The sequence below is a fragment of the Leptonychotes weddellii genome, chromosome 13 (genome assembly GCF_054177405.1).
Source record: "Leptonychotes weddellii isolate Sample4059 chromosome 13, ASM5417740v2, whole genome shotgun sequence".
Classification (NCBI taxonomy): Eukaryota; Metazoa; Chordata; class Mammalia; order Carnivora; family Phocidae; genus Leptonychotes; species Leptonychotes weddellii.
The window spans coordinates 73,270,625-73,295,703 of NC_138381.1; the positions used below are offsets into that span (position 1 = coordinate 73,270,625).

The window sequence follows — 25,079 nt, forward strand, 5'->3', positions numbered from 1 at the left end:
CTTTACCTTGTTTAAATGGCTCGTGCTATGTTAATATACATCTGGTCCATCACTTTCCAAACTGATAAGGAGAAGAACTAGGGAATGCCCTCAAGTGGGAAGAGAAGTTACTTATGTTTCCAGATCAGTCCAGTTCAGAAAAAAAGCAAGAGGAAAGGGGAGTTTGAACCTTTTTGTAAATTAGGGGACAAAGTTGATTGAAATGCTTTTCATAGTTAACTCCTTAGAGAATGAATATTGATGACTTTGAAATATTATAAATCTTTTAACATTAAGAGCATGCCTGGTCATGGCCCAGCTTTTAGAAGACAGCTTATTCTGTGAAGAATTCATACAACAGTGTCCAGCAGCTGTTGAAGTGCTCAACCTAGTAGCCCAGGAATGCAGTGCTGGTAAGTACCTGTGGCTTTCCTGTTTTATTAAGTGTTATCAGCACATTTCCAGTTTGATGATGGAATGCTAACATGCACACGCACGTGCTTGCACCCCCCCAACACACACACACGTCAAGTAGCTGAGCTCTATAGACCGCACTTAGCACAACTTTTATCCCAGATCTAGAAATGTAAACAGCTTTCAGTACGTACAAAGGAAATCGTTTTTCAATTTAACTTGAGGACCATGCCATCATGTTTTCTTTCTTCCATTCACATTAATTCATTGCATTTGTTTCCCTGTTAGAATTTTATGAACTCTTAGGGCTACTGATACTTTCTGACTATTGTCATTGGCTACATTTGAGTTCATAGTCAGGAGTTTGCACTAACTTCTGTGTGTGTGTGTGTGTGTGTGTGTGTGTGTGTCTGTGTTCATGGAAAAGTTTAAACACAAAAATAGGGAGACTAGTAAAGGGAACCCTAAACAGTTATCAATTCATGGTCAGTCCTGATTCATCTGTGCTGTACCCCCCTCCTGGATTGTTTTTAAGCAGATTCTTAGATATTACTCTACCCATAAATATTTTAGTATGTGTCTCTAAAAAAAAAAAAAGGACTCTTAAAAAAAATGCAATACCATTATCGCATCTGAAAAATTAATGGTAGTTCTTTAATACTAACTAGTCCGTGTGCATCTTTCTGATTTTCTCATATAGTCATACTTGTTTTTGTATTTGTTTATTTGAATCGGGATCCAAATAAAATTCTTACATTGTAATTTCATCCCCTCATTATGTTCTTTTTGCCTTGCAATTTATTTTTTGAAAGGTTTCCCATAGTCTGGATTTTGCTGATTATATCTCTGTGGTGTCATTTATTGTGTCCCTCAGTCTTCAGATTTCCTATAAATTGGTAGTTGGCCTGGGTGTTTTTAAATGAAAATTTATGCTTTTTCCCCAAGGATATAACTGGACTCGAAAGGAAATTGTTCAGTTAGATTAGCATCCTCCAGTGCTCTAGTTGCTAGCATTTTCATGAACTGTAAGGAATAGATGAATATCTTTAACTTCCTTAATGGTTTTAGTGGTATCCTTTGTCTGTGCGGGGTCATTTTTATTGTCCATGTTATTTACTGTTTCTCATGCCATTCGCTTTTTCAGTCACTCCCTAATCTCTCTTCTTTCTTTAAATTTTTCTTTTTCATGTGGTACCAATTTCTTTGATTGGTCTTTGCTTTTGGTCTTCACTCTGTATGTGTCTTACTCTTCAAATCTCCCTCTTTTAGGGGTAGTAGCTCTGTGGAACCAGTGACTGTTAATAAACCTCAGGGAGATTCTGAGCATAGAGAATAAGAACAGAAGAAAAGAAATTTGCTAGGCTTCTGAGGGGAAGTTACTTGTGACTAAATGTTTGCCCGTAATTCAGCTTTGTACTTGTGGTTGGGTCTTCATTCCTTGCCCTGCTTTTTCATGTTCTTGGCCTACGTTGCATTGTAAGACCTACGTGACTGATTTTTAGCAAGCATGTACTTGCTGAATTGATCTCTTGCTTTTTTTTCCCTTTTTTTTTTTTTTTTTAAAGATTTTATTTATTTGAGAGAGAGCACAAGCTGAGGGCAGAGGGAGAAGCAGGCCCCCCTGAGCCGGGAGCCACATGTGGGGCTCAATCCCAGAACCCTGGGATCATGACCTGAGCCGAAGGCAGACACTTAACTGACTGAGCCACCAAGGCTCCCTGATCACTCGCTCTTTTTTTTTTTTTTTTAAAGATTTTATTTATTTATTTGACAGAGAGAGAGACAGCGAGAGCAGGAACACAAGCAGGGGGAGTGGGAGAGGGAGAAGCAGGCTTCCCGCCGATCAGGGAGCCCGATGTGGGACTCGATCCCAGGACCCTGGGATCATGACCTGAGCCGAAGGCAGACGCTTAACGACTGAGCCACCCAGGCGCCCCACTCGCTCTTTTATAGGACTCTGAATAGCCTTTTATACGTTTTATCGAATAAGGGAGTCGTAAAACTGTGAAATTAACTTTTCTACTTAATGTACAAGCTAGGAATCAGTGATTTGGAGCAGTGACCTCAAGTGGTTTTAATAATAACCCACCTAACCCATTTTCCCTAATGGAAAAGAACTCTGTGGTCACGAAGAGTTGGATAGAAATGTGTGGGAAGTGTTTACTAATTGCCACAAAAGAGAAGACTATGAGCTTATACACATCAATTTATATCCTAAAATAGTGTCTTATGTCAAGTTTAACAGTCCTTAATAACTCACTTATTAGGTTACCGGAAAGAGCTTTGAAGTTTAAAGTACTTATCAAAGTTTGCTGGTTTCTCAGTCCTTTACTGAGAACAGCCAGCCAACAACCAACCAACCCTGCATCTGGGTTACTTTGTAACACAGCGGTGGATTCTTAGAGCCCACAAGAGAGTCCTAGACTGTGCTTAGAAGAAGTGCTGTTTAATAAATGTTTCAAGGTGATGGGTAGAAGAGAAAGAGTTCTTTGATTTTTATTTTTAAATGTATTAAGACTTTTTATTTCATGTATGAAAATGTGAAATTCACACACAAAAATACATTTGAGTCTCTAAAATGAAAAAAAATAATTCAATGAATTTCTTCCATTATTTTACTTCTGTGATGAATTAAGCAGAAACTGGGCCATTATATCGTTGACTTACTCCTAGCTCAATTTTATAGCTTCTCTAATCCAGGGAAAAGAATACCTAATTCCATTTGGTCTAAGAAGATAGCACTACACCAAAGAGTTTTTTCCCATGAAGAAATATTTCTGCGAAATTCACTGGATCCCTTGGTTGAAGTAGCATAGGAAACAGATTTTTTTTTTAAAGATTTTATTAATTTATTCATGAGAGATAGAGAGAGAGAGAGAGAGGCAGAGGGAGAAGAAGGCTCCCCGCTGAGCAGGGAGCCCGATGCGGGACTTGATCCCAGGACTCTGGGATCATGACCTGAGCCGAAGGCAGACGCCCAACCATCTGAGCCACCCAGGTGCCCCAGGAAACAGATTTTAATACTGAAAAAAAGGCACATAAAAACCAAAAAAAAATTCCCAGCTTGATGTTCTTACAGAAGTTAGAACCTCTCCGGTCCAAATGTTTCTTCGACTCCCTACTTTCTAAATATACACATTCCCTGAGCCAGAGGTTCTTCTCAAACTTTGAAAGTTCATAAGACTCCCTCAGAAGCATGTTAAAAATGCTTTCTAGGGACGCCTGGGTGGCTCAGTCAGTTAAGCGACTGCCTTCGGCTCGGGTCCTGATCTCAGGATCCTGGGATTGAGTCCCTCATTGGGCTCCCTGCTTGGCGGAGAGTCTGCTTCTCCCTCTCCCTCCGCTGCTCCCCCTGCTTGTGCTCTCTCTGTGTCAAATGAATAAATAAATAAAATCTTAAAAAAATAAAATAACAAAATGCTTTCCAAACTCCACCCAAAAGTCAGAATCATCACTTGAAGGTGAGCCTGGGCCGTTGTGCTAGGACGGGCCCAGACCTCACTTGGAGAAACTGCTCTAAGCTTTGCCAACCCACCTTCTTTGCTTATCTGCCCTCCCCTGTGCTTTCCATGGCTGCTTCTATGGGTAGTCCCTCACTGGCTAGCCAGGCCTCTCAGCCCTTTCTCTTAGGACCCCCAGCCTCATGAATACCCCACACTTAAAACTAAAGTCGTTCTTTCCTCTCAAGTCAGCTCTCCTTTCTGACTTCCTTGTTTTAGGTTGGACTCAGACTATTTTTGACTCTCAGATACTGAGTTAAATATGACAAACATCTCCTTCCTATTCTTCCACATCCAATCATTTGCCATGTTCTATTCTTCCTTTGAAATGCTCCTGAAATTTATCCCTTTCCTGCCCATTTCTACTACCAGCTTCATATGTCAGGTGCTTTTTCTTTTGTGTTTAGACATCTGCATTATTCTCCAAACCTTTCCTTTGTGCACCTTGTCTTTCCACGTTGTCATCATAGTTAGCTTCCTGAAGCCCTGCTTTGAGTGGTTGTCAAGAGCGTGGTGCTGTCCCCGAGATGCTCGCTTCCCTAAGCATAGTTACTACTGTGGGGTTGTCAGTTACAGACTGGAGTGAGTTCATAGCTGGTCCCGGCCACTACTTGGTGCTCTGGCCAGAGGACGGTCAGTTAGGAACGTATTCCTCTCACACTAGGTACTGTAAAATCCCCTCTTGTGTTAAGCCTACCTCACGGCAGATATGCTTCACCTCTGCCAGGTAGCCCCCGTTCTAACCCCTAAGAATTGCTATTCCCTAATTCAGTATGATTCCAGCCAATCCCATAGAAATCTCTCCTGACCCTGGTTACTGCTTGATTGTAAGGACACTGTTGCACACGTTACTCCCTGGATCATCCAGTATTCCGTGTATACGTTCTCTCGGAATAAGGTTTGGTTTTTTTAAAATAATTTTTTATTATGTTAATCACCATACATTACATCCTTAGTTTTTGATGTAGTGTTCCATGATTCATTGTTTGCGCATAACACCCAGTGCTCTATTTAGTACGTGCCCTCCTCAATACCCATCACCAGGCTAACCCATCCTCCCACCCCCTGCCCCTCTAGAACCTTCAGTTTGTTTTTCAGAGTCCATCGTCTCTCATGGTTCGTCTCCCCCTCTGGAATAAGGTTTTAATTTAAAAAAAATAATTGGAAAGTGTTTCTCCAAGCTAGCTAGGCTCTTTATGACTAGTTAGTTTACATTTATATACTGGATTCCGTGAATCCTGTAACTGAATAGTTTCCTCTTTGATTTGTCCACTGGGCTTGGGCCCGACCCCAGGTGTAAAGAAAGGACAGGGGGCATATACCTCATGGCATGGCCTGGCCTGGCTCCTGCCTTCACTTTGAGTCTGTTTTATCTTGGCCTCCTCTTCCCTGTTGCCTTCTAGTCCATGTCATTGGGTTGTATTAAGTGTCTAGGCGTCTCTAGACGTGGTATAGGTCAATAAATTTCTCACTATCCAGGCAAGCTCTGTGCTTTACTTTTATTGGACTACATTTTATTTCTCCTAAGACCTTTTTTTTTTTTAATTCAGGTATAATTCAAACACCATAAAATTCACCATTTTAAAGTGTATACTTCTTTGGGTTTTAGTATATTCACAGAATTATGCAGTCATCACCACTATATAGTTCCAGAATTTTTTCATCATCTCAAATAGAAACCCTCCGGTACTAGTTAAACAATAACTCCCCATTTTCCCTCCCCAGCTCCTGGGAATCTCCAATCTACTTTCTGTCTCTCTGGATTTACATATCCTGGGGATTTCCTATCAGTGGAATCCTACAGTAGTTGTCCTTTTTTTGTCTGGCTGCTTCCACTTAGCATAATGTTTTCAAGGTTCATCCGTGTTGTAGCATGGCTCAGTACTTCATAACAGGTTATGGCTGAGTACTGTTCCATTGTGTGCATAGACCGCATTTTGTTGATGAATTTATGAATACTTGTTTGTGCTTTTTGGCAGTGATCAATAATGCTCCTGTAAATATGCATATACAAGTGCTTATGTGGACATATGTTTTCATGGGCATATGTAGGAGTGGCATGGCCGGGTCATATAGTAATCCTTGTTTAACTTTTGAGAAACTGCATGCTTTTTTGAGGAATTGTTTTCCACAGCAGTGGCACCATTTTATATTGCCACCAGCAGTGGACGGGGGTCCTCACCAGCACTGGTGGTGTCTTTTTGATTACAGTCATCCTAGTAGGTGTGAAGTAGTATCTCCTTGTGGTTTTGATTTGCGTTTTCCTAACGATTAATGATGTTGAGCATCTTTTCATGTACTTAATGGCCATTTACCTTCTTCAGAGAAATGTCTATTTGAATCCCTTGCCCATTTTAGTTGGGTGGTCATTTTATTGTTAAATTATAAGAGTTCTGGGTGCCTTTGTGGCTCAGTCAGTTAAACGTCTGCCTTCAGCTCAGGTTGTGATCTCGGGGTTCTGGAATTGAGCTCAGCAGGAAGTCTGTTTCTCCCTCTCCTTCTGCCCCTGCCCCCGCTTGTGCGTGAACATGCTCTCGCTCTCAAATAAATATTTTTAAAAAATTACAAGAGTTGGGCCACCTGGGTGGCTCAGGTCATGATCCCGGAGTCTCAGGATCAAGTCCCACATCTGTCTCCCTGCTCGGTGGGGAGTCTGCTTCTCCCTCTGACCCTCCCCCTTCTCATGCTCGCTCTCAAATAAATAAAACTTTAAAAAAATTATAGTTCTTTTTTTTTCCTAGGATTTTATTTATTTATTTATTTAGAGAGTGTGCGCTTGTGAGCAGGGGGAGGGGCAAAGGGAGAGGGAGAGAGAGAGAATCTCAAGCAGACTCCGTGCTCAGTGTGGAGCCCGACATGGGGCCCAACCCCATGACCCTGAAATCATGACCTGAGCCAAAACCAAGAGTCAGACGCTTAACTGACTGAGCCACTTAGACACCCTAATTATAAGAGTTCTTTATAATTTTAGCTGTACTAGTCCCTGATCAGGTAGCACATAAATCTTTTCTCCCATTGTGTGGGTTGTGTTTTCACTTCCTCAGTAGTATCCTTTGAAACACAAATGTTTTTCATTTTGGTGAAGTCCAGTTTCTCTTTTTTCTTTTGTTGCTTATGCTTTTGGTGTCATATCTAAGAGACCAAGGCCTAATTCAAAGTCATGAAAATTTACACCATTATTTTCTTCTAGGAGTTTTATAGTTTTAGCTGTATGGTTTTTTTCAGGTCTTTGATCCATTTTGAGTTGATTTTTGTGTGTTGATTGAGGCACTCCTAAGACCTCTGACTTTTGACTCCTAGACCATTTCTCATATTGCCAAACCACCTGGAATTCCCTTCATTCTCTGCTTATTGAAACGCCGTCTTTTCTAAGATCTAACTCAAGTCTGTCTTTCTGAAGCCTTTCTGGGTCCTAGAGTGAAGTCCTCACTCCCTCCTCTGTGCCAGTGTTTGTGCTTAGATCATATCGCATACCACAGCCTTGTACCACGTTCGTTCTTGGACGTGTAAATGCACGTACACATCTCATCTGTCCTCCCAGGATGGGAGCTTCAGCTCATATATCTTTGTATTCTCCAGCATCTTGCACTGTGCCTTGCTCGTAGGAGTTGTTAAGTAGATAGTAGATGTTTTAAAAAACAATTTCGGGCACCGGGGTGGCCCAGTTGGTTGGGTGACTGCCTTCGGCTCAGGTCATGATCCTGGAGTCCCGGGATCGAGTCCCGCATCGGGCTCCCTGCTCGGCAGGGAGTCTGCTTCTCCCTCTGACCCTCCTCCGTCTCATGCTCTATCTCATTCTCTCTCTCAAATAAATAAAATCTTTAAAAAAAAAAAAAAAAACAATTTCAAGGTCTGCCTAGGTGGCTCAGTCAGTTAAGTGGCTGCCTTCAGCTCAGGTCATGATTCCAGGGTCCTGGGATCGAGCCCCACGTCGGGCTCCCTGCTCAGCGGAGAGCCTGCTTCTCCCTCTGCCTGCCTCTCTGCCTACTTGTGCGCTCTATCACTCTGTCAAATAAATAAAATCTTTTAAAAAAAATCAATTTCAGGGATGCCTGGGTGGCTCAGTCGGTTAAACAGCTGCCTTCGGCTCGGGTCATGATCCCAGGCTCCTGGGATCAAGTCCCGCATCTGGCTCCCTGCTCAGCGGGGAGCCTGCTTCTCCCTCTCCCTCTGTACCCCAGCTTGTGCTCGCTCTCTCTCTCTCTCTCTCTATCTCAAATAAATAAAATCTTTAAAAAAAAAAATCAATTTCAATGGTGAGAATAATAGCTTCCATTTATTGTTTGCCCTGTGCCAGGGACTTAGCTAAAAGCCCCACTTGTGTCACTTCATCTCCTCTTCATGACCTTGTGGGGCACAGGTGCTCTTGCTACTCCCATCTTGGAAGTGAGATGGTAAATATCGAGTAGGGAAGCCAGATTCTGGATCCGGGAAGCCCAGCTTCAGAGCTCATGCACTTGACCACATTGCTATGCTGCTATGTGTAGTAGACAAAGATATCTCAGGCTCTTTGCTTTTTTGTAAGAATTGGAATGATCTCTGAAACACATTTTATTGCTTTGACCCTACTCCAGAAGAGTTGGAGCGCTCTCGGGGGTGTGGGACTAACATTCTGGTGTCCGACGTGTTCCCCTCCAGGAGAGCGGCTGGCGGTTGTGGAGGGGCAGTGTGAGCGGCTGCGGATGCTCTACCGGGACTGTGCTCGGCCGCCGCCGCCGCCGCTGCAGGCCGACCGGAGACAGGTGAGCCCATCCGCAGCGCACTGGCACTGCGTTAAAGAATGCCGGGTGGCACCTGAGGGACCTCTAGAGGGAGCATTTGCAAAGCCGTTTGGAGGTGCACGCTCTGTGCTGACGTGCTCTCGTCTCTGAATGTCGGAGCCCATTGATTTGACAGTCTGAATAATGAAAGATCACAGCGGAGGAGCAGACTCACTAATTTGTGAATAATTTCTTACGTTATCAATAACCGAAAAAAACGCTGAAAATTTTAGATCTATAGTCCATCTTATAATGATAAGAGTATGCATAGAGACTGAGAGGTGATTAAAAAGCAAAAGTGGTTGGGGCGCCACTTTTGGGTGGCTCAGTCGTTAAGCGTCTGCCTTCGGCTCAGGTCATGATCCCAGGGTCCTGGGATCGAGCCCTGCATCGGGCTCCCTGCTTCTCCCTCTCCCACTCCCCCTGCTTGCGTTCCCTCTCTTGCTGTGTCTCTGTCAAATAAATAAAATCTTTAAAAAAAAAAAAGTGGCAAAGTGTTCAGAATTGGTACCTCTGTGAATGTTCTTAGCAGCTTATTTGTAATGGCCAAGAAGTGGAAACAACCTAAATGTTTATCACCTGATGAATGGATGCATAAAATGAATGCATATCCCCATAAAATGGAATGTTATTCAGCCTTAAAAAATGAAGTAGAAAAAAAAGTGATGAAGTAGTGATCCATGCCACAATATGGATAAACCCTGAAAATACGCTAAGTGAAAGAAGCCAGTCACAAAAGACCATGTATTATGGGATGTCATCTATATGAAGTGTCCAGAACAGGCAGATCTAGAGAAAGAAAGCAGATGGGTAGTTACCAGAGGCTGCAGGGGTGCGGGGAGTGAGGAGTGACTGCTAACAGAGAGAGTCTTAAGGGGGACAGAAACACTCTAAAATTTGATGGTGGTGATGGTTGCACAATGCTGCATATACTAAAAACCGTTGGAATTATACACTTCAAATGGGTGAATTGTAAGAGTGTACAAAAATTGCCATTTTCTTACAGTTTTTCTATAGGTTTGAAACTATTTCAAAATTAAAAATTAAAAATAAATAAAAGACAACGTGACCTGAAATCTCAACATCTCTGTTTTGCGTTGTCAGCATAACAGCGTGATGGATTCCTATACTTTTTCCATGACAACGGAACTCTGCTGTTCATACTGTTTTGCATCCAGCTCTTTTGCCTCCATAGATGATGAATGCCTTTCCATGTCAATCAGTAGAAACTTAATAGTCCAGCGTACACTTGTGCCTCAGTTTCCCCACTCAGGCTTTTCTTGGTGCCCATCTGCACCATCTCCAGTTTGTACCATAGCAGCGATGCACATCCTTGGAACTAATCATTACATGCGTCTTTTAGTCCTTTGGATAAAAATGGAATTGATGGGTTAAAAAAAATATGCTTTTATTGACAGAGAAGCATGAACTTTATGATTAGATTTATTAAAAATTATGAAGGTGAAAAAATGAAGCAATTAATTTAAAAAAAGTGTAATATTACTCCTTCTTAGCTTTGAGCTGAATAGTACGTCACAGGAATTTAAATTCTGACCACTGAACTGGGTCTGAAACTTGGTCTGTAATTACACAGCCAGGATGAGGGTGTGAGGGCCTGTGCTACATGTGTGTAAGGAGAAGGAGAGCTGTAGGAATTAAAGCCTCATTTGTCCTCACAGAAGTTAAGTGATGTCCTAAAGGGATATTAAAAATGGCATTATAAGCATAGAGGACTAGAGGTAAATATCAGAATGAACCGTTCTTTTTTTTTTTTTTTTTAAAGATTTTATTTATTTATTTGACAGAGAGAGACACAGCGCGAGAGGGAACACAAGCAGGGGGAGTGGGAGAGGGAGAAGCAGGCCTCCCGTGGAGCAGGGAGCCCGACGTGGGGCTCGATCCCAGGACCCTGGGATCATGACCTGAACCACCCAGGCGCCCCCCCCCCCTTTTTTTTTCTAAAGATTTTATTTATTCATTTGTCAGAGAGAGCACAAGCAGGGGAAGCAGCAGAGGGAGGAGGAGAAGCAGGCTCCCTACTGAGCAAGGAGCCTGATGAGGGACTCGAACCTAGGACCCCAGGATCATGCTCTGAGCCGAAGGCAGATGCTCAGCAGACTGAGCCACCCAGGCTTCCCCAGAATGAACCATTCTAAGAGCTAAAAGAGTGATTGGATCTAGAGAGCAACACTGGGCATAGAGACTGCCTTTTTTTTTTTTTTTTTTTAGATTTTATCTATTTGAGAGAAAGCAAGAGACAGAGCATGAGCGGAGGGGCAGAGGCAGAGGGAGAAGCAGGCTCTCCGCTGAGCAGGGAGCCCATTGCGGGGCTCGAGCCCAGGACCCTGGGACCATGACCTGGGACCATGACCTGAGCCAAAGGCAGACGCTTAGCCAACTGAGCCACCCAGGCGCCCCTAGACTGCCTTTTTTTAAATACAGTTTCCTTTGTAAAAACAAGGTATATTCTTAAATAAAAGATGTACCTATATTATAATACCACTAGATAAAAATTTTTCTTCTTTGAGAGCGTAAAGGGATCTGTGTTTGAAGTGTTGAATGAGGCACTTTTCCCCATAGCCCAAAGAGATCACTTGGAGCCCCTCGCGAGTGTTCCCGCCTGTCCGAGCCTGCATGTTCTCATCGCATCTTACTTCTGTCACCTTCCTGGCTGACCCCAGCGCTGGGGGCGGTCTGCCCCGGGGCACATTTATCTATGCCACCTCACCACTACCCGTTCAGGTGAGAAATCACACGGCCTCTTGCCTCTTTCCTTCCTCTTTGAGAGAAAAAGCAAATTCCAAGGGCCCAAGTGGAGTCCTCTGATTGCCTGCCCATTTCTTTTGTTTCCTCAGGCCCCATCTTTTTACTGGGAAATTGAAATTGTTTCCTATGGAGATACTGATGACGACACTGGACCAATCGTTTCCTTTGGCTTTGCTACAGAAGCAGAGAAACGAGATGGGGCTTGGACTAATCCAGTGGGCACTTGTCTTTTCCATAAGTAAGTAGCTACTATTGCTGTCACTAAAAAAAAAAAAAAAAGTAGTGGGTGTGGATGTTTGTGGGTGTTTTCATACTAAAATAATATAATCTCAATCTCCAAAAATACAAAATACCAGTCGGAAATATATTCAAGTTTAGGCAAAGAGAATAGCTCTTAGGGTTTCCCTTCTAAGTCCTCTTGTGCTACTGAAGCCCCTGGGCCTGTTCACTATGTAACTGCCTCTGTGTTGGCCAGGCAGCCTTGGCTTTGACTTTGCTTTCTTTCCTAGCAACGGCCGAGCCGTGCACTACAATGGCTCCAGTTTATTACAGTGGAAGAGCGTGCGCTTGGATGTGACTCTCTCTCCTGGTGAGTGCGGCGGGAGCTTCTTTTTTAGCCTGTGTATTTCTTTTGTTCCCAGATTTTGTCTAAATAGGTTAAAAGTAAAGAAACTTAGCAACTAGAAATGGGCAGTTTGCCTTTCAGTGAAAGCCAAGTACTTGTCATTGCTGTCTGCTAGTTTACACCAAACCGTTCCTTTCGTGAGGCCATTATCACTGAGACCCTCCATTTGGTAAGGTAGGAATCACATTCACTTTTGTTTCTGCATCATTAGAAAAACCTGAGATTTTTGCTTCTCTTTGAAGTTTAGTCTTTTGTCAGCTTTTCATTGATCTAGCAGATAAATAGGTTCAAAAAAAAAAAAAGGTCTACCACTAGCCCTGAGGCACTCACAAAATGCGTTAGGAGTAGCTAACGTGCTGTAGACTTTGTTCTCAGGAGCCTAAACGTCTGGTCCTGCTTCAGCACATCTGCCCAGAAGTTTCAGTCACATAGACCGTCAATTCAGTTAAAACAATGACAATAAACACCCTTTTCCCTCTTTTTTTTAGCCTCCGTATAAGTGTCTTGCTCTGTATAGATGAATTGGGATCAGTCCTACCTACTCCAGCAGAGGAGCAAAATGTAGGCATTGTCCTCTTGCCATTAGAAGCCCCCAGACGTGTTGGCTACTTAGTTTCAGACAGTACATCTTAGCATCATTTCTGAGGAAGCTGAAATTGTCCTACATGGTAGATGGTCTGGGCTGCTCAGATGGGGAAGAATAAGTCACTCCATCCATCCATCCATCCAACCTCGCACAGCTGGCTGGGGGTAATTTTGCCATCACTTAACTTAGGGAGCTGCTTGTTTTTTTGGTTTTTTTTTTAAAGATTTTTATTTTTATTTATTTGAGAGAGAGCATGAGCAGGGGAGAGGCAGAGGGAGAGAGAAAGGGAGAAACAGATTGTCTGCTGAGCAGGGAGCCCGATGTGCGGCTTGATCCCAGGACCCTGCGATCATGACCTGAGCCGAAGGCATACACTTAACTGACTGAGCCACCCAGGCACCGCAGGGAGCTGCTTGTTAAACTGCACATTTCGGGGAGTGTAGTGTTTTCAGTTATGGTCAAATTATGATTTAGACATAATTTCCTGGCAGTTACTTCTCATTTTCTGGAGCAGAACTTGGACATTTCAGCTGAGTACTTAAGTGTTTTCAGCACAGAGGAGCATTTGGGGAGCATATGGGAACCATAGGCAGGGTTTTTATTCTCATTTGTTTTCTCATTTGTTTTGTTTGGTCACATTTGCTGTTTGAGAAAGTTTTGTACTGGACCTCAAGCACACATGCTATGTGTCTGGGTAGGAATCAAGAACTCACTTTTTACAGCAGAATCTCAACCTCTGTACCAACACTTCTAGTGTCTACTCATCAGTAGATACTTGCTGGCCATTTCCTATGTGCCGGGTACTTTTCTGGGCCCTGGAGATGCCACGGTAAACAGTGATAAGTCCCCAGCCTTTGGGAAGCCCATCCTAGTGGTATCTGAAGCATTGGAAACTCTGTAATCAAAAGCAGAATCGTAGAACTTCATGCACTTCCTGAAGAGTTCACAGTGAGAGACTAATCACATGGCTCCGTATGTGAGCAGTGGGCCTGAAGCAGCCAGCATGTGAGCGCCGATGAGGTGGTCTCTGAGCTCTGTCCTATTCTCTTCCTCATTGTAAAGCAGCTTGGCTTGTCTTAGCTTCCCGAAAAAATGCCTTAAATACATATAAGTAGCAGGCGGGACATAATGTGATTTAACAGTGTACCTCTAGCTTACATTATGGGTTGGGTTTTATATTACTAAGACCATTTCTAAATATTCCACAAACGTACTGAGAAAATACTACCTTTTTACCTTTGTGCCATAAATAATTTTCCACGTGTCAAAAGAGAAAAACTTGTATCTATTTAAAAAAAAAAAAAAAAGTACCCAATGTTTTCCCTTTGTCTTGGCTGCCAGGAAAATAAAGGCTAAATTTAATGTGTAATTGTGGTAACTAACTCGGCATTTTCTTCTGAATAGCTTGACTTCTCTTTTTAAAATGATTTCTGTTGTGTTACTTTATATTTACTCAAGTACAGTACGTAACTGCAGAGCTTTTTCAGATATAACTAGTGGCATAAAGATAGTCAATGATATGTGGCCTCATGACACTGGTTGCAGTTGGGAAGTTTATTTAATAATGAGTGAAAGGGAAATCCAGATGTCTCCTTCCTCTTCTCTGCCGCAGGTGATGTGGCAGGAATTGGCTGGGAGAGAACTGAGGGGACCCCCCCTCCTCCGGGGCAGCCAGCCAAGGGCCGGGTATACTTCACATACTGCGGGCAGCGCCTGTCCCCGTATCTCGAAGACGTCTCTGGTGGGATGTGGCCTGTGGTTCACATTCAGAAGAAGGCAGGTTATCTTACTGGGAAGGAAAACAAATTCTCCTTAGTAATTTGGGTGTTGCCCAGCCACGCTGGGGAGGGCAATCTACTCGCCTGAATCCACCATTCAAATGCTGATCTCATCCAGAGGCCCCCTCCCAGACACACCCCATAATAACGTTTAGTCTGGCATCCTGTGGCCAGCCAAACTGACAGTAAAATTAGCCATCACAGTACAATTGCATGGAGGCAAATCTGACCATGTCCCCATTACCTTGAAGAAGCAATGCTTGAGCCAGGTCTGGACTATTAACTGGTCTTAACTTGGCAGAATCTGAGGAGAAAAACGTCCCCAGTGAAGGGAGCAGCTTGTGCGGTGGCATCAGGCAGAAAGGAACAGTGTTGGAAACAGGAAAAGTCGCTGTCTGAGTAGCATAGGGTTGGGAGAGTGAGGCGAGGGGGCGGGGGGAGCGGGGGGGGGCAGGGGGCTGGCCTGTGCAGATCTCCGTCTCCGCGCCAGGGCACGCAGTTGCACGGGCCCCTCTGCCTCATTGCGCATGCTCTCGCAGAGCTGGGGCCCTTCTTCTGGTTTGACGTTGAGTGACATTCACCTTGTAGTGTTAAATAAATAAACAAACGTAACCCCTTTCAAATCCTCTATTTGATTTCCTTCCCAGAACACCAAGACTCGAGCTAACTTCGGCTCCCGCCCATTCGCTTATGCTGAAGGGCAGGCCCACCGCAACGCTGCCGACCTGTGCACCGATCTGGCAGAGGAGATCAGCGCTAACTTTGAGGCCCTGCCCTTCGCCATGGCGTCTGATAGCGACAACGACGCGGGCACTAGTATCGCGTCAGACCCGGGCACTCATGGGCCGCCGTGCCGCATCGCTGCTGTGGCCACTGCTCAGCAACGTAAGCCGCCGCCTCCCGGGGCCCCACTGCTTCCTGGGGATGCACATGCTGCTGTTCGTAAGCCCCTCCAGCCTGGGCATGCTCTCATGCCCACTGGTTGTGGGGGCGTGGGCCCGGTGAAAGAAAACGGGGAGCAGGAGATGGGACACCGCACTTTCACTGACTAGAAAGTACGCTCCCCACATCCAGGAAGCCTGCCATTCCTCAGTGCCGGCAGACTGTCGCCACATGGAAATGCAAGCCTGAAAGACTGTCCACTTTTTATAAGACTGCTAGAAACCCCACAATTTTATGTGAAATCCTGTATTTTAAAAATGTTAATTATTGTAAAACTGAGGTCATCAAAGAATACTAAAACACTAATTGTGGAATCTAGGTGGCGGGTATTTGGTGTGCACTGAAAAAACTTTCCTGGTTATTTGAAAAACTTCATAATCGAATAAAACCAAGCTTCCTGATCTATAGGTGTGTGCAGACTGTAACTGGCCTGGTTTGCAAACTGTTTTAAGACTCTGCTTACTTCTCTCTCCTGATGAAGAACTTTCCAAATTCTTCTCTGAATTGAATGAATTCTATCCATAAAAACGATTTTAGGATTCAGGTTAATGATACAAAATCCCTCCAAGTGCTAGGAGTCTTTCACATGAAAGAAGAGATTCTGGTTTGTCTAAGGGGGAGAAGTTCGTGATTTTTCTGGCCTGCTCTTGCTTAGAATTCACTGTCACTGTGCTCTGTTACAGAATATGACAGTGACACCTCCTGTCATTATAAAGTAGAACTCAGCTATGAGAATTTCATCACCTCGGGCCCAGACCCCCACCCACCTCCTATCGCAGACGATGAAAGTGATGATGAGGATGATGACGACATCCCCCAGGTACGAGGCCCACAGCACTCGCGCGGCTCCCTGGTGACCAGGACAAGCCACCAGGAATGATTTTGCTTTGAGGGTGCAAGGCCGGAATGGTGACACTTAGAGTTATGTCACTGTGTTTGAACAGTAGCTCTGGAACATTCATCTTTGAAACCACATGTCAGTGGCAATACGTGCTGGGCTCTTTGGCCCAGTACCAGTCTGGGTGTGGGAGAAATGGAGTACCCTGCTAGTGATTCAGCAGTAAGTCAGGGACCATGTGGCATGCTTACTTGGCTTCAGAGGGAAAGGAAGGGCTTGCCACAGTCTGGCTGTTGCCTGCCCTGGCATCTGAGGATGTGATTCTGCTACTGGCCTTGGAGTGGGTGAGAGCTGTAGGTCAGGGAAGGGCTGATGCCCACATGAGGCGCTCCTTCTCTGTTCATGCCTTTGCCTTCTCCTTCCAGGAGGACCACTACGCCCTGCTGGTGAAAGCCTGGGAGACCAAGGTGTTTCCTACTATCCGAAGACGCTTCCGCAATGAGGCAGAGCGAAAGTCGGGCCTGGACCAGATCAAGGGAGCCTTACAACTAGGTCTGGTGCTTTACCCTGTCCTCGGGAGCTACTTCATGACTTGAGCTGTGCTTAGATGAACTCAGATGTAAATCAGGAAAGAGGGGCTCATCTAACATCCGGACAGACCTAACCGTGTCCTCTGCCTGTCCTTTCCTGAGCTCTGTGCTCTCCGGCTTCCACTGTCAGCCTTTTCTTTGCTTATCAACTTAACTCCATGTTTGGGTTGATGGGCTGCTGAAATGGTTGAATTGGGAAGCTGGATGGCCTGGGGGTCAAATAATTTGGGCTCTCAAGTCACAGCTGTGCTATTTGTCTGTCTGACCTTGGGACAGTTAGTTAACCTTTCTGGGCTTTCCTCCCCTTTAAAATGGAATCAGTGATGGTGACCACCTTGCAAGTGCTTTAATACAGGTAAAGCTCCTAGGAATAGTGCCCAGCACAGAGTAAGTGTTCAGTTAATATAGTTCTAGATGTCACTGTGGTAACAAGGAGGGTGGGATTTTTCTTCCATGAGCGCAGGTTCTCTAGCAAAGAATAATGCAAAGTTTGACCCCAGACAGTGGACTGTTAGTGAGTCTTGAGTGCAGGTAGCTAATTTCAGTTTTGAGGATTTTCTTCATCTTGTGAAACACCTGCTTTTCCCCCACAAACATGGTGGCCTCAGGGATGGTGTAAGAAGTTTCATTTTTGTCCTATATCAGCAGCCTTGCTCCTCTTTGAGCCTTGTTCTGAGAGTAGGACCAAATAAAAAGAAAAGCCCCCACCAGTTGTTTGTTTTTTGGCCAATTAATATGCTGAGTCCCAGATCTCCAGTGATTACTTTTCTCCGATGTTGGCACCAGGACTGAATGAGTATGTGTAAATCTATGGTTTGATTTTTACTTATTTTCTTTCAAGCTTTCTATCCCCGAAGCTAAGGCCTACAATAGCGGAATGATCTTGTTTAAACTTAACCTGTGGGTATAGCCTCCTCCTGTGACGTAGGGGGATTGCTTCCTGCTTTTATCAGAGCCTGGGTTCGGCTGCCGACCCAATTCTGGGGCAGATAATTAGTAATTCTTCTCTACTCGAGTTTGGGGCAGAGGGAGCAACATTAGGAAGGCCCTTGGTGGGAGTGCACTCAGGTGGTTGGGCGACCAGCCAAAAGGCCAAGCAGGTGTAGCTGAAGATGAGAGCTCGAGGGAGGGGCAGCAGGACACAAGGCTAGGGGCAGGGACAAGTACTGGGTGCGTGAGGACTTTGGATTTTATTCTCTGCAAGATGGGAAGCCACTGGGAGGCGGTAAGCGAAGGAGCCACATAATTCAATGTAGTAGATCCCAGAGATAAAGAGAATTTGCTCTTCCCCATCTGTTTTCAGTATCTGAGAGGAAGTGCCTTCGTGTGCTTTGTCGAAGGGCAGAGCAGACCTTCTCTCGGGTTCGAACGACTCTCACTTAGCGTAATGCCAGACGCACTGCTGCCTGCCTTGAGGCGCCCATGCGGCATTGGTTTCGGGGTTGGGAGGCCTTCGATCTGGTGGCACCTGTTGAGCCATCCATTCATCCACTAACCCGTCCCTGCAGGCAGCCAGCGCCGCCCAGGCGTTGGGCCCCCAGCCAGCGAAACATCCAGTGGGTCACGGCAGGGGACGTGGTCGGGGCTGTGCGGTAGATCGGGAGGCTAGTGTGTGTGTAGCTAGGTCGGGCCAGTCTCGCGGGCCTTCTCTGACAGCCTGCTGTTTAAGTGGAGATCGGGAGCTGACTTGGTGACAGCTGGCTTCCACTGTGAAACATTAAGCGCTGTTTTCAGGGGGGCTGGTGCCTCTTACCGCTTTGGAGAGAGTAAGAAAGGGGGGAAGAATTTACAGTGTGCAGATGAAAAGCCCTTGTATATGATCATTGGTTGCTGTGTTAACATAGGTTCTGCTTAAATAGGATTTCTTTTCTTTTACCCTTTGGTGCCTGAGCCATCCTGAGCGTCTGTGGCCAAGGGTGCCTCCTCCTCTGCTCCCAGTTTGGTTAGGGGAAGGAATAGACAGCACGCAGAAAATCTGATCATCCAGAAGTGGCCCTGGACCAGAGGCAGATCGATGACTCAGCCAGAAGTGCCTCCGGCTGCTGATGTGGCCTCTTGCCAAGGCATTCTCTTGGGATCCGTCCGTGTGCTGTGACAGTCGTATGAACCATATTAATTTAAGCCTAAAGCATTTACCTTTTGAATATAATCTCCTTCAGTGTAGCAGTGGCAGAGGGGAAAAGGAGGCTGGGGGATGGCTCGTGGTCCCCAAAGGGCCATCCCTGCGAGGTGGACCAGCCTCCTGCTGTCCAGTCCCCGAGGAAGGTTACTGAACCCACCCCTGTGCTGAGCATGGTTGAACTGGGCATCCTCCCCATGTTCCCGGATTCCTGCTGCGTAGACAGCGGAGGATTTGTTCTCCTCTCCCCCATTCCTTTGGAAAATGTTGCAAAGATTTTTCCATAATCTTCCAATATCAGGCCACATTCCTGGTCTGTTCTGACAGTTCTTTCTCTAGGCATCCTTCTCTAATTGCAGTCTCCTCCTCCTCAAGTGCGCTCTGAAAATTGCTGTGCCGTTTCCCTCCAGCAAGGCCAGCAAATAAGAGTGCGAGGTGAGTGTGCGGGCGATTGGCCTGTGCACCTGTGCACCCCCATGTGTGAGAGCTTCGGCAGCGCCAGCAGGTGGAGACGTTGCACCCCGCCACCCTGCGCGCCCCACGGAGCCGTCCCTTCAGGGGCCTTTGTTGACTGCGTTCATTAATTAATAGTGGTGGTTGCTGGTGAACTTAATGGTGTGTTCTGTCTCTGGGAAGGAAGAACACAGCCAATTCCAGTGCTGGGTAGGAGAAGTTGGTGGAGCTCTGTCTCTCTTAAGCAACATGCGTTTGCTGTAAAAATCACGTAGTGCAAAAATGTACAAAGTAAGAAGCAAGCTTTTCCTCACTTCTTACCCTCCGTTTGTCCTCTACTTGGTTCTTTTGACTCAACTGAAATAACTGCATAATAGCGCCCCATGATTTTTAACCACTATTGATGAGTACTTTCCTTATTTCCATTTTGGGATCTCCCAGCGGTGCTGCAGGGAGCGCTCTTGGATCTTCACACACGTGTGCTTGTGTTTCTGTGGGAGAAATTTGAGAGGTTCCTACAAGTAGGGTATTGAGTGTTTTAAACTTGCTAGATTCCCCATAATTACCTTCCCCAAAAGGCTATGTACTCCCATGGGCAGTGTTTGAAAGATTCTCTTACCTTCATTCTCCGTGTGAGTCAGATCCGAAGACCGTGTACTCTTCGGAGAGTTACCAGTGCAGTTATTTTTTTTTTAGGCATGGTGGACATTGCCCGACAGACGGTTGAATTCCTCTACGAGGAGAATGGCGGCATCCCAAGAGACCTGTATCTTCCCACCATTGAAGACATTAAAGACGAAGCAAACAAGTTCACAATCGATAAAGTTCGAAAAGGTTCTGTTTTCCCTCTTACTTCATCTGTGAAGCTTGCTGTGGAATGAGAGGTTGGGTGTTCACTTGAGTGTGAGCAGAGGATCTGTGAGCTTTCCTGAGGTGACTCCTTTCGCGGAGTGACAGGGCCTCTCGCAGCGTCTCTTCTGTGATGCCCTAAAGCCTCCTGCTCGTCTGGCCTCCAGTGGCCTCCCGAGCTCACTGGCACACGCAGAGTGAGACTGCGCACTTGTGCAGAGGGAGAAGTGGGGCATGGGTGGAGGGTTCCAGAGAGGCCTCCCAGCTTAGGTCGGGGCTGCTGAGCTAGAACCATGAATGTATGGTTGCACTCTGCTTTTTAAAAATTTTTTTTTTTTAAAGATTTTATTTATTTATTTGACAGAGACAGAGATAGCAAGAGCAGGAACACAAGCAGCGGGAGTGGGAGAGGGAGAGCAGGCTTCCCGCCGAGGAGGGAACCCAATGTGGGACTCGATCCCAGCACCCTGGGATTGTGACCTGAGCCGAAGGCAGACGCTTAACGACTGAGCCACCCAGGCGCCCAGCTTTTTAAAATTTTAATAGAACGTGTTTATTCTTTTGATTAAAGATCTATTGCATTTTTTAAGGAAATGAAAATACAGAAAAGCACAAAAAAGAAAAATGGAAACCACTCGTTATCAGACCTTCATAAAAATACGAGAACATCAGGGACAGAGGCAGAAATATATATATTTTTGGGGCGCCTGGGTGGCTCAGTTGGTTAAGCATCTGCCTTCGGCTTAGGTCATGATCCCGGGGTCCTGGGATCGAGCCCTGCATCGGACTCCCTGCTCGGCGGGGAGCCTGCTTCTCCCTCTCCCTCTGCCTGCTGCTCCTCCTGCTTGTGCTCTCCCTCTCTCTGCCAAATAAATAAATAAAATCTTTTAAAAAATATATATATATTTTTTTTTCTTTTTTAGATATAATTTGCATATCATAAAATCCACCCTTTTAAAGGATACAGTTCAGTTTTTAGTAGATTCACAAAGTTGTACAACCACCAAACCATTTCCTCTAATTCCAGAACATTTTCATCCTCCAAAAAGAACTCCTGTATCTCCACCATTCCCCATTTCTCCTTCCCTTGAGCCCCATTAATTTACTTTTTTGTCCCTATAGACTTCCTCTTCTGGACATTTCCTATAAATGGAATCCTACAACCTGGGGTCTTTGAGTCTGGCCTCTTTCATATGGCAGTCTTTCAAGGTCCATCCATGTTGTAGCATGTGTTAGTACTTGGTTCCTTTTTATGGCAAAATAATACTCCATTGTATGGATGATACCCCATTTTTTAATCCATTCACCAAATGATGGACACTTGGGTTGTTTTTCACTTTTGGCTATTATGAGTAATGCTGCTGTGAACGTTTGTGTTCAGGTTTTTTGTGTAGATGTGTGTTTTCCTTTCTCTTGGGTAGATATGTAGGAGTGGGATTGCTGGGTCCTATGATAAGTTGAACTTTTTGAGGATCTGCCAGATGATTTTCCAAAGTGATTGCAGCATTTTACATTCCCACCAGAAATGTATATCGCTTCCCATTTCTCCACATCCCTGCCAACACTTAACTACTGTCTGGTTGGTTAGATTATAGCCATCCTAGTGGGTGTGAAGCGGGGTCTCGTTGTGACTTGGGCTTGTCTACCTAATGACTGATGACAGGGAACGTCTTTTCATGTGTATCTTCATTTTTCTTTGGAGAAATGTTTATTCAAATCCTTTGTCAATTTTTTAGGTGGCTTATTTGTTTTTTTATTATGAGAGTTGTTAGAACATTTTGTATGATCTTCCAAGACTGAGCTTTGTACCTTTTTGGTTACAACTAAACTGAGGTATTGTTAGATGCTATAGAGCTATTTTAGGCCCTAAAAATATAGGATCCCCAGATGATAATGGTACTTGCTTCTGAAAACACTTCTCCCTTTGCCCTCCTCAGGTCTCACAGTAGTAACCCGCTCTCCAGACAGCAACAATGTGGCCAGCAGTACTGTGGGGACTGCCCTGCCAAAATTCGCCATCCGGGGGATGCTGAAAACCTTTGGGCTTCATGGAGTTGTCTTAGATGTTGATTCAGTGAGTAAACAGCCTTTTATATACATGGGGACTTTCATGCCCAGACTCCATGTGTCTTAAAAAAGTGATCATCCAGGGTGCCTGGGTGGCTCAGTTGGTTAAGTGTCTGCCTTCGGCTCAGGTCACGATCTCAGGGTCATGGGATCAAGCCCCATGTTGGGCTCCCTGCTCAGTGTGAAGTCTGCTTCTCCCTCTGTCCCTTCCCCTCCCCACCCCACCCCCGCGCTCATGCTTGCTCTCTCTCAAATTAAAAAAATTAATATTTTTTTAAAAATGTGCAGTCATGCAGATGGATTACTCTTCAGACTAGGGTTGGAGAAAGTGAGCTAAGTGCTCACAGCAGATGGCTTGCCTGAGGTTTTTTCATGGGCCCAGATCAGGGCTGATGATAGATGGTGATAAGCTCTTAATCCTCAGGGCTGTCAGCCCTTCAGACCACGATGCCCCTGCCAGCATTATGTCAGCCATGTTCAGACCATCCCTATATTCTTCCTACCCAAGTCCTGGGAACATTCTCCCCTGGTCCTTGGTAAATGGATGATCTGTCTTTGTCATGACTGTTACAGACACAAGTCGAAGAAATAGTTTTATGATTTTGATCACATCATCTTGCTGGTTCTCTCAGCCTGTTTTCCAATATGTAACACGAGTGTATTAAACCCATGGGGTTCTCAGCAGGGGTGGGGGGTATGGGCGGGGAAGAAGGAACAAAAGACGCATGCGGGCAAAGCCAAAGCTTTCTTTGGTCGCATGCATGTGCTGGTGTTTGAGAAGTTTCCCGTGCAAGAAAAACTGATGAACTAATATCTAGTTCAAGCCTAAGAGTCTCTGAGGAGAAAGGATCTATGGCCAAGTAGATAAGCTAGAATCTACCTAGATAGAGATACAGAAACCGGTAATGTTAGGTACCATTAATGCTTTGAAATGGAAAGCTTTACATTTTTACTGACTCCATTTCACCCAAACTTAATTATGAATCATTAAATTTTTTTAAGATCTATTTATTTGAGAAAGAGAGTGCACACATAAGAGCAGTGGGGAGAGGCAGAGGGAGGAGGGAGAGAATCTCAAGGAAACTACTTGCTGAGCACGGAGCCTGACGTGGAGCTCGATCTAATGACCCTGAGATCATGACCTGAGCTGAAACTAAGAGTTGGACATTCAACCAACTGAGCCACCCAGGCACTCCCTGAATCATTAAATTTTTAAGAGAGGCTATTGACTGATGGTTTACTAAGGTGAACGTCCAAGTATAAAATTCAATTAGTAATACTATTAATCTCCCGTTGCCTTCTGATACAAACTTCTGACGTGGTTATCAGAAAGTATATAACTGACAGTGTTTTTCAGCAGTGGAAATGTGTGCAAGTATAAATTAGAAAAACAGAAATTTTGTTAAAATAATTCTGTTACTATTGGGACACCTGGGGGGCTCAATCAATTAAGCGTCTGCCTTCGGCTCAGGTCATGGTCCCGGGGTCCTGGGATCAAACCCGCCATCAGGCTCCTTCCTCAGCGGGGAGCCTGCTTCTGCCTCTGCTTGCTGCTCTCCCCCTGCTTGTGCTCTCTCTCTCTGGCAAATAAATAAAATCTTTAAAAATAATAATAATAATTCTCTTATTAAGTAGTTTGATTCTTCTATGTTTTAGTACTAATCCCTAAACAAAAATTACGTTTGTATTTGAATCCAAAGCGTATATGCATGAGTTTACTTTTTATTTTCCTGCAATAAAATGGATCTATTAGATTTCCTGCTTTTCCAAAATTATTATTTTTTAAAAGATTTATTTATTTGAGAGAGCATGAGAGGGGGGTGGGGTGGGAGGAAAGGAGGAGAGAGAGAGAGAGAGATTCCGCACTAAGCACAGAGCCCGACGTGGAGCTCAATCCCTTGACCTTGAGATCATGACCCAAGCCAAAACCAAGAGTTGGACGCCCAAACTGACCAAACCACCCAGGCGCCCCATGCTTTTACAAAATTATCAACATAAAAACAATGAACATAGGGGCGCCTGGGTGGCTCAGTTGTTAAGCGTCTGCCTTCGGCTCAGGTCATGATCCCAGGGTCCTGGGATCGAGCCCCGCATTGGGCTCCTTGCTCTGCAGGAAACCTGCTTCTCCCTCTCCCACTCCCCCTGCTTGTGTTCCCTCTCTCGCTGTGTCTCTCGCTGTCAAATAAATAAATAAAATCTTTAAAAATAAAAATAATGAACATAAAACAAAATGCACTGAATTATTACTGAAATATAGCACTGTTGTTCAATTTTTTTTTTTTTTTTAATTAGAGTTGCGGGGAGGGCCAGAGGGAGAGAGAGAATCTTAAGCAGGCTTCACGCCCATCGCGGAGCCCAACACAGGGCTCATTCCCACAACCCTGAGATCAGGGCCTGAGCCAAAACTAGAGTCGGATGCTTAACCGACTAAGCCACCCAGGTGCCCCTGTCTTTAAATTTCTAATTCATGATTACATAACGGTTAAAATTTGAAAACCAGCATGAAAAAACTAAACACACTATCATTACTAACCAGTTGTCTTTGACCTTTTAAAGACTCCGTGACATGAAACTAACATTTATTACCATAGAACTTTTATATATACATACAGATGTATTTTAAAACTTGAAGGGGAGGGCGCCTGGGTGGCTCAGTTGCTTAAGCAACTGCCTTCGGCTCAGGTCATGATCCTGGAGTCCCGGGATCGAGTCCCGCATCGGGCTCCCTGCTCGGCAGGGAGTCTGCTTCTCCCTCTGACCCTTCCCCTCTCATGCTCTCTGTCTCCCATTCTCTCTCTCAGATAAATAAATAA

General features: G+C 44.9%; 1 protein-coding gene across 6 annotated transcripts in view; it reads left to right on the forward strand.

Moving 5' to 3' along the window:
• Nucleotides 1-25,079, forward strand: part of HECTD4 (HECT domain E3 ubiquitin protein ligase 4) — a 181,973-nt gene that overhangs the window by 124,999 nt on the left and 31,895 nt on the right. For all 6 annotated transcript variants that reach the window (XM_081802187.1, XM_081802188.1, XM_081802189.1 and 3 more), the window contains exons 44-54: nt 277-392; nt 8,532-8,635; nt 11,234-11,395; nt 11,509-11,657; nt 11,929-12,008; nt 14,243-14,406; nt 15,056-15,293; nt 16,034-16,170; nt 16,614-16,740; nt 20,047-20,184; nt 22,137-22,273. In XM_081802187.1, coding sequence (XP_081658313.1) covers nt 277-392; nt 8,532-8,635; nt 11,234-11,395; nt 11,509-11,657; nt 11,929-12,008; nt 14,243-14,406; nt 15,056-15,293; nt 16,034-16,170; nt 16,614-16,740; nt 20,047-20,184; nt 22,137-22,273 — 1,552 coding nt within the window. The remainder of the gene's footprint in view (nt 1-276; nt 393-8,531; nt 8,636-11,233; nt 11,396-11,508; nt 11,658-11,928; nt 12,009-14,242; nt 14,407-15,055; nt 15,294-16,033; nt 16,171-16,613; nt 16,741-20,046; nt 20,185-22,136; nt 22,274-25,079) is intronic.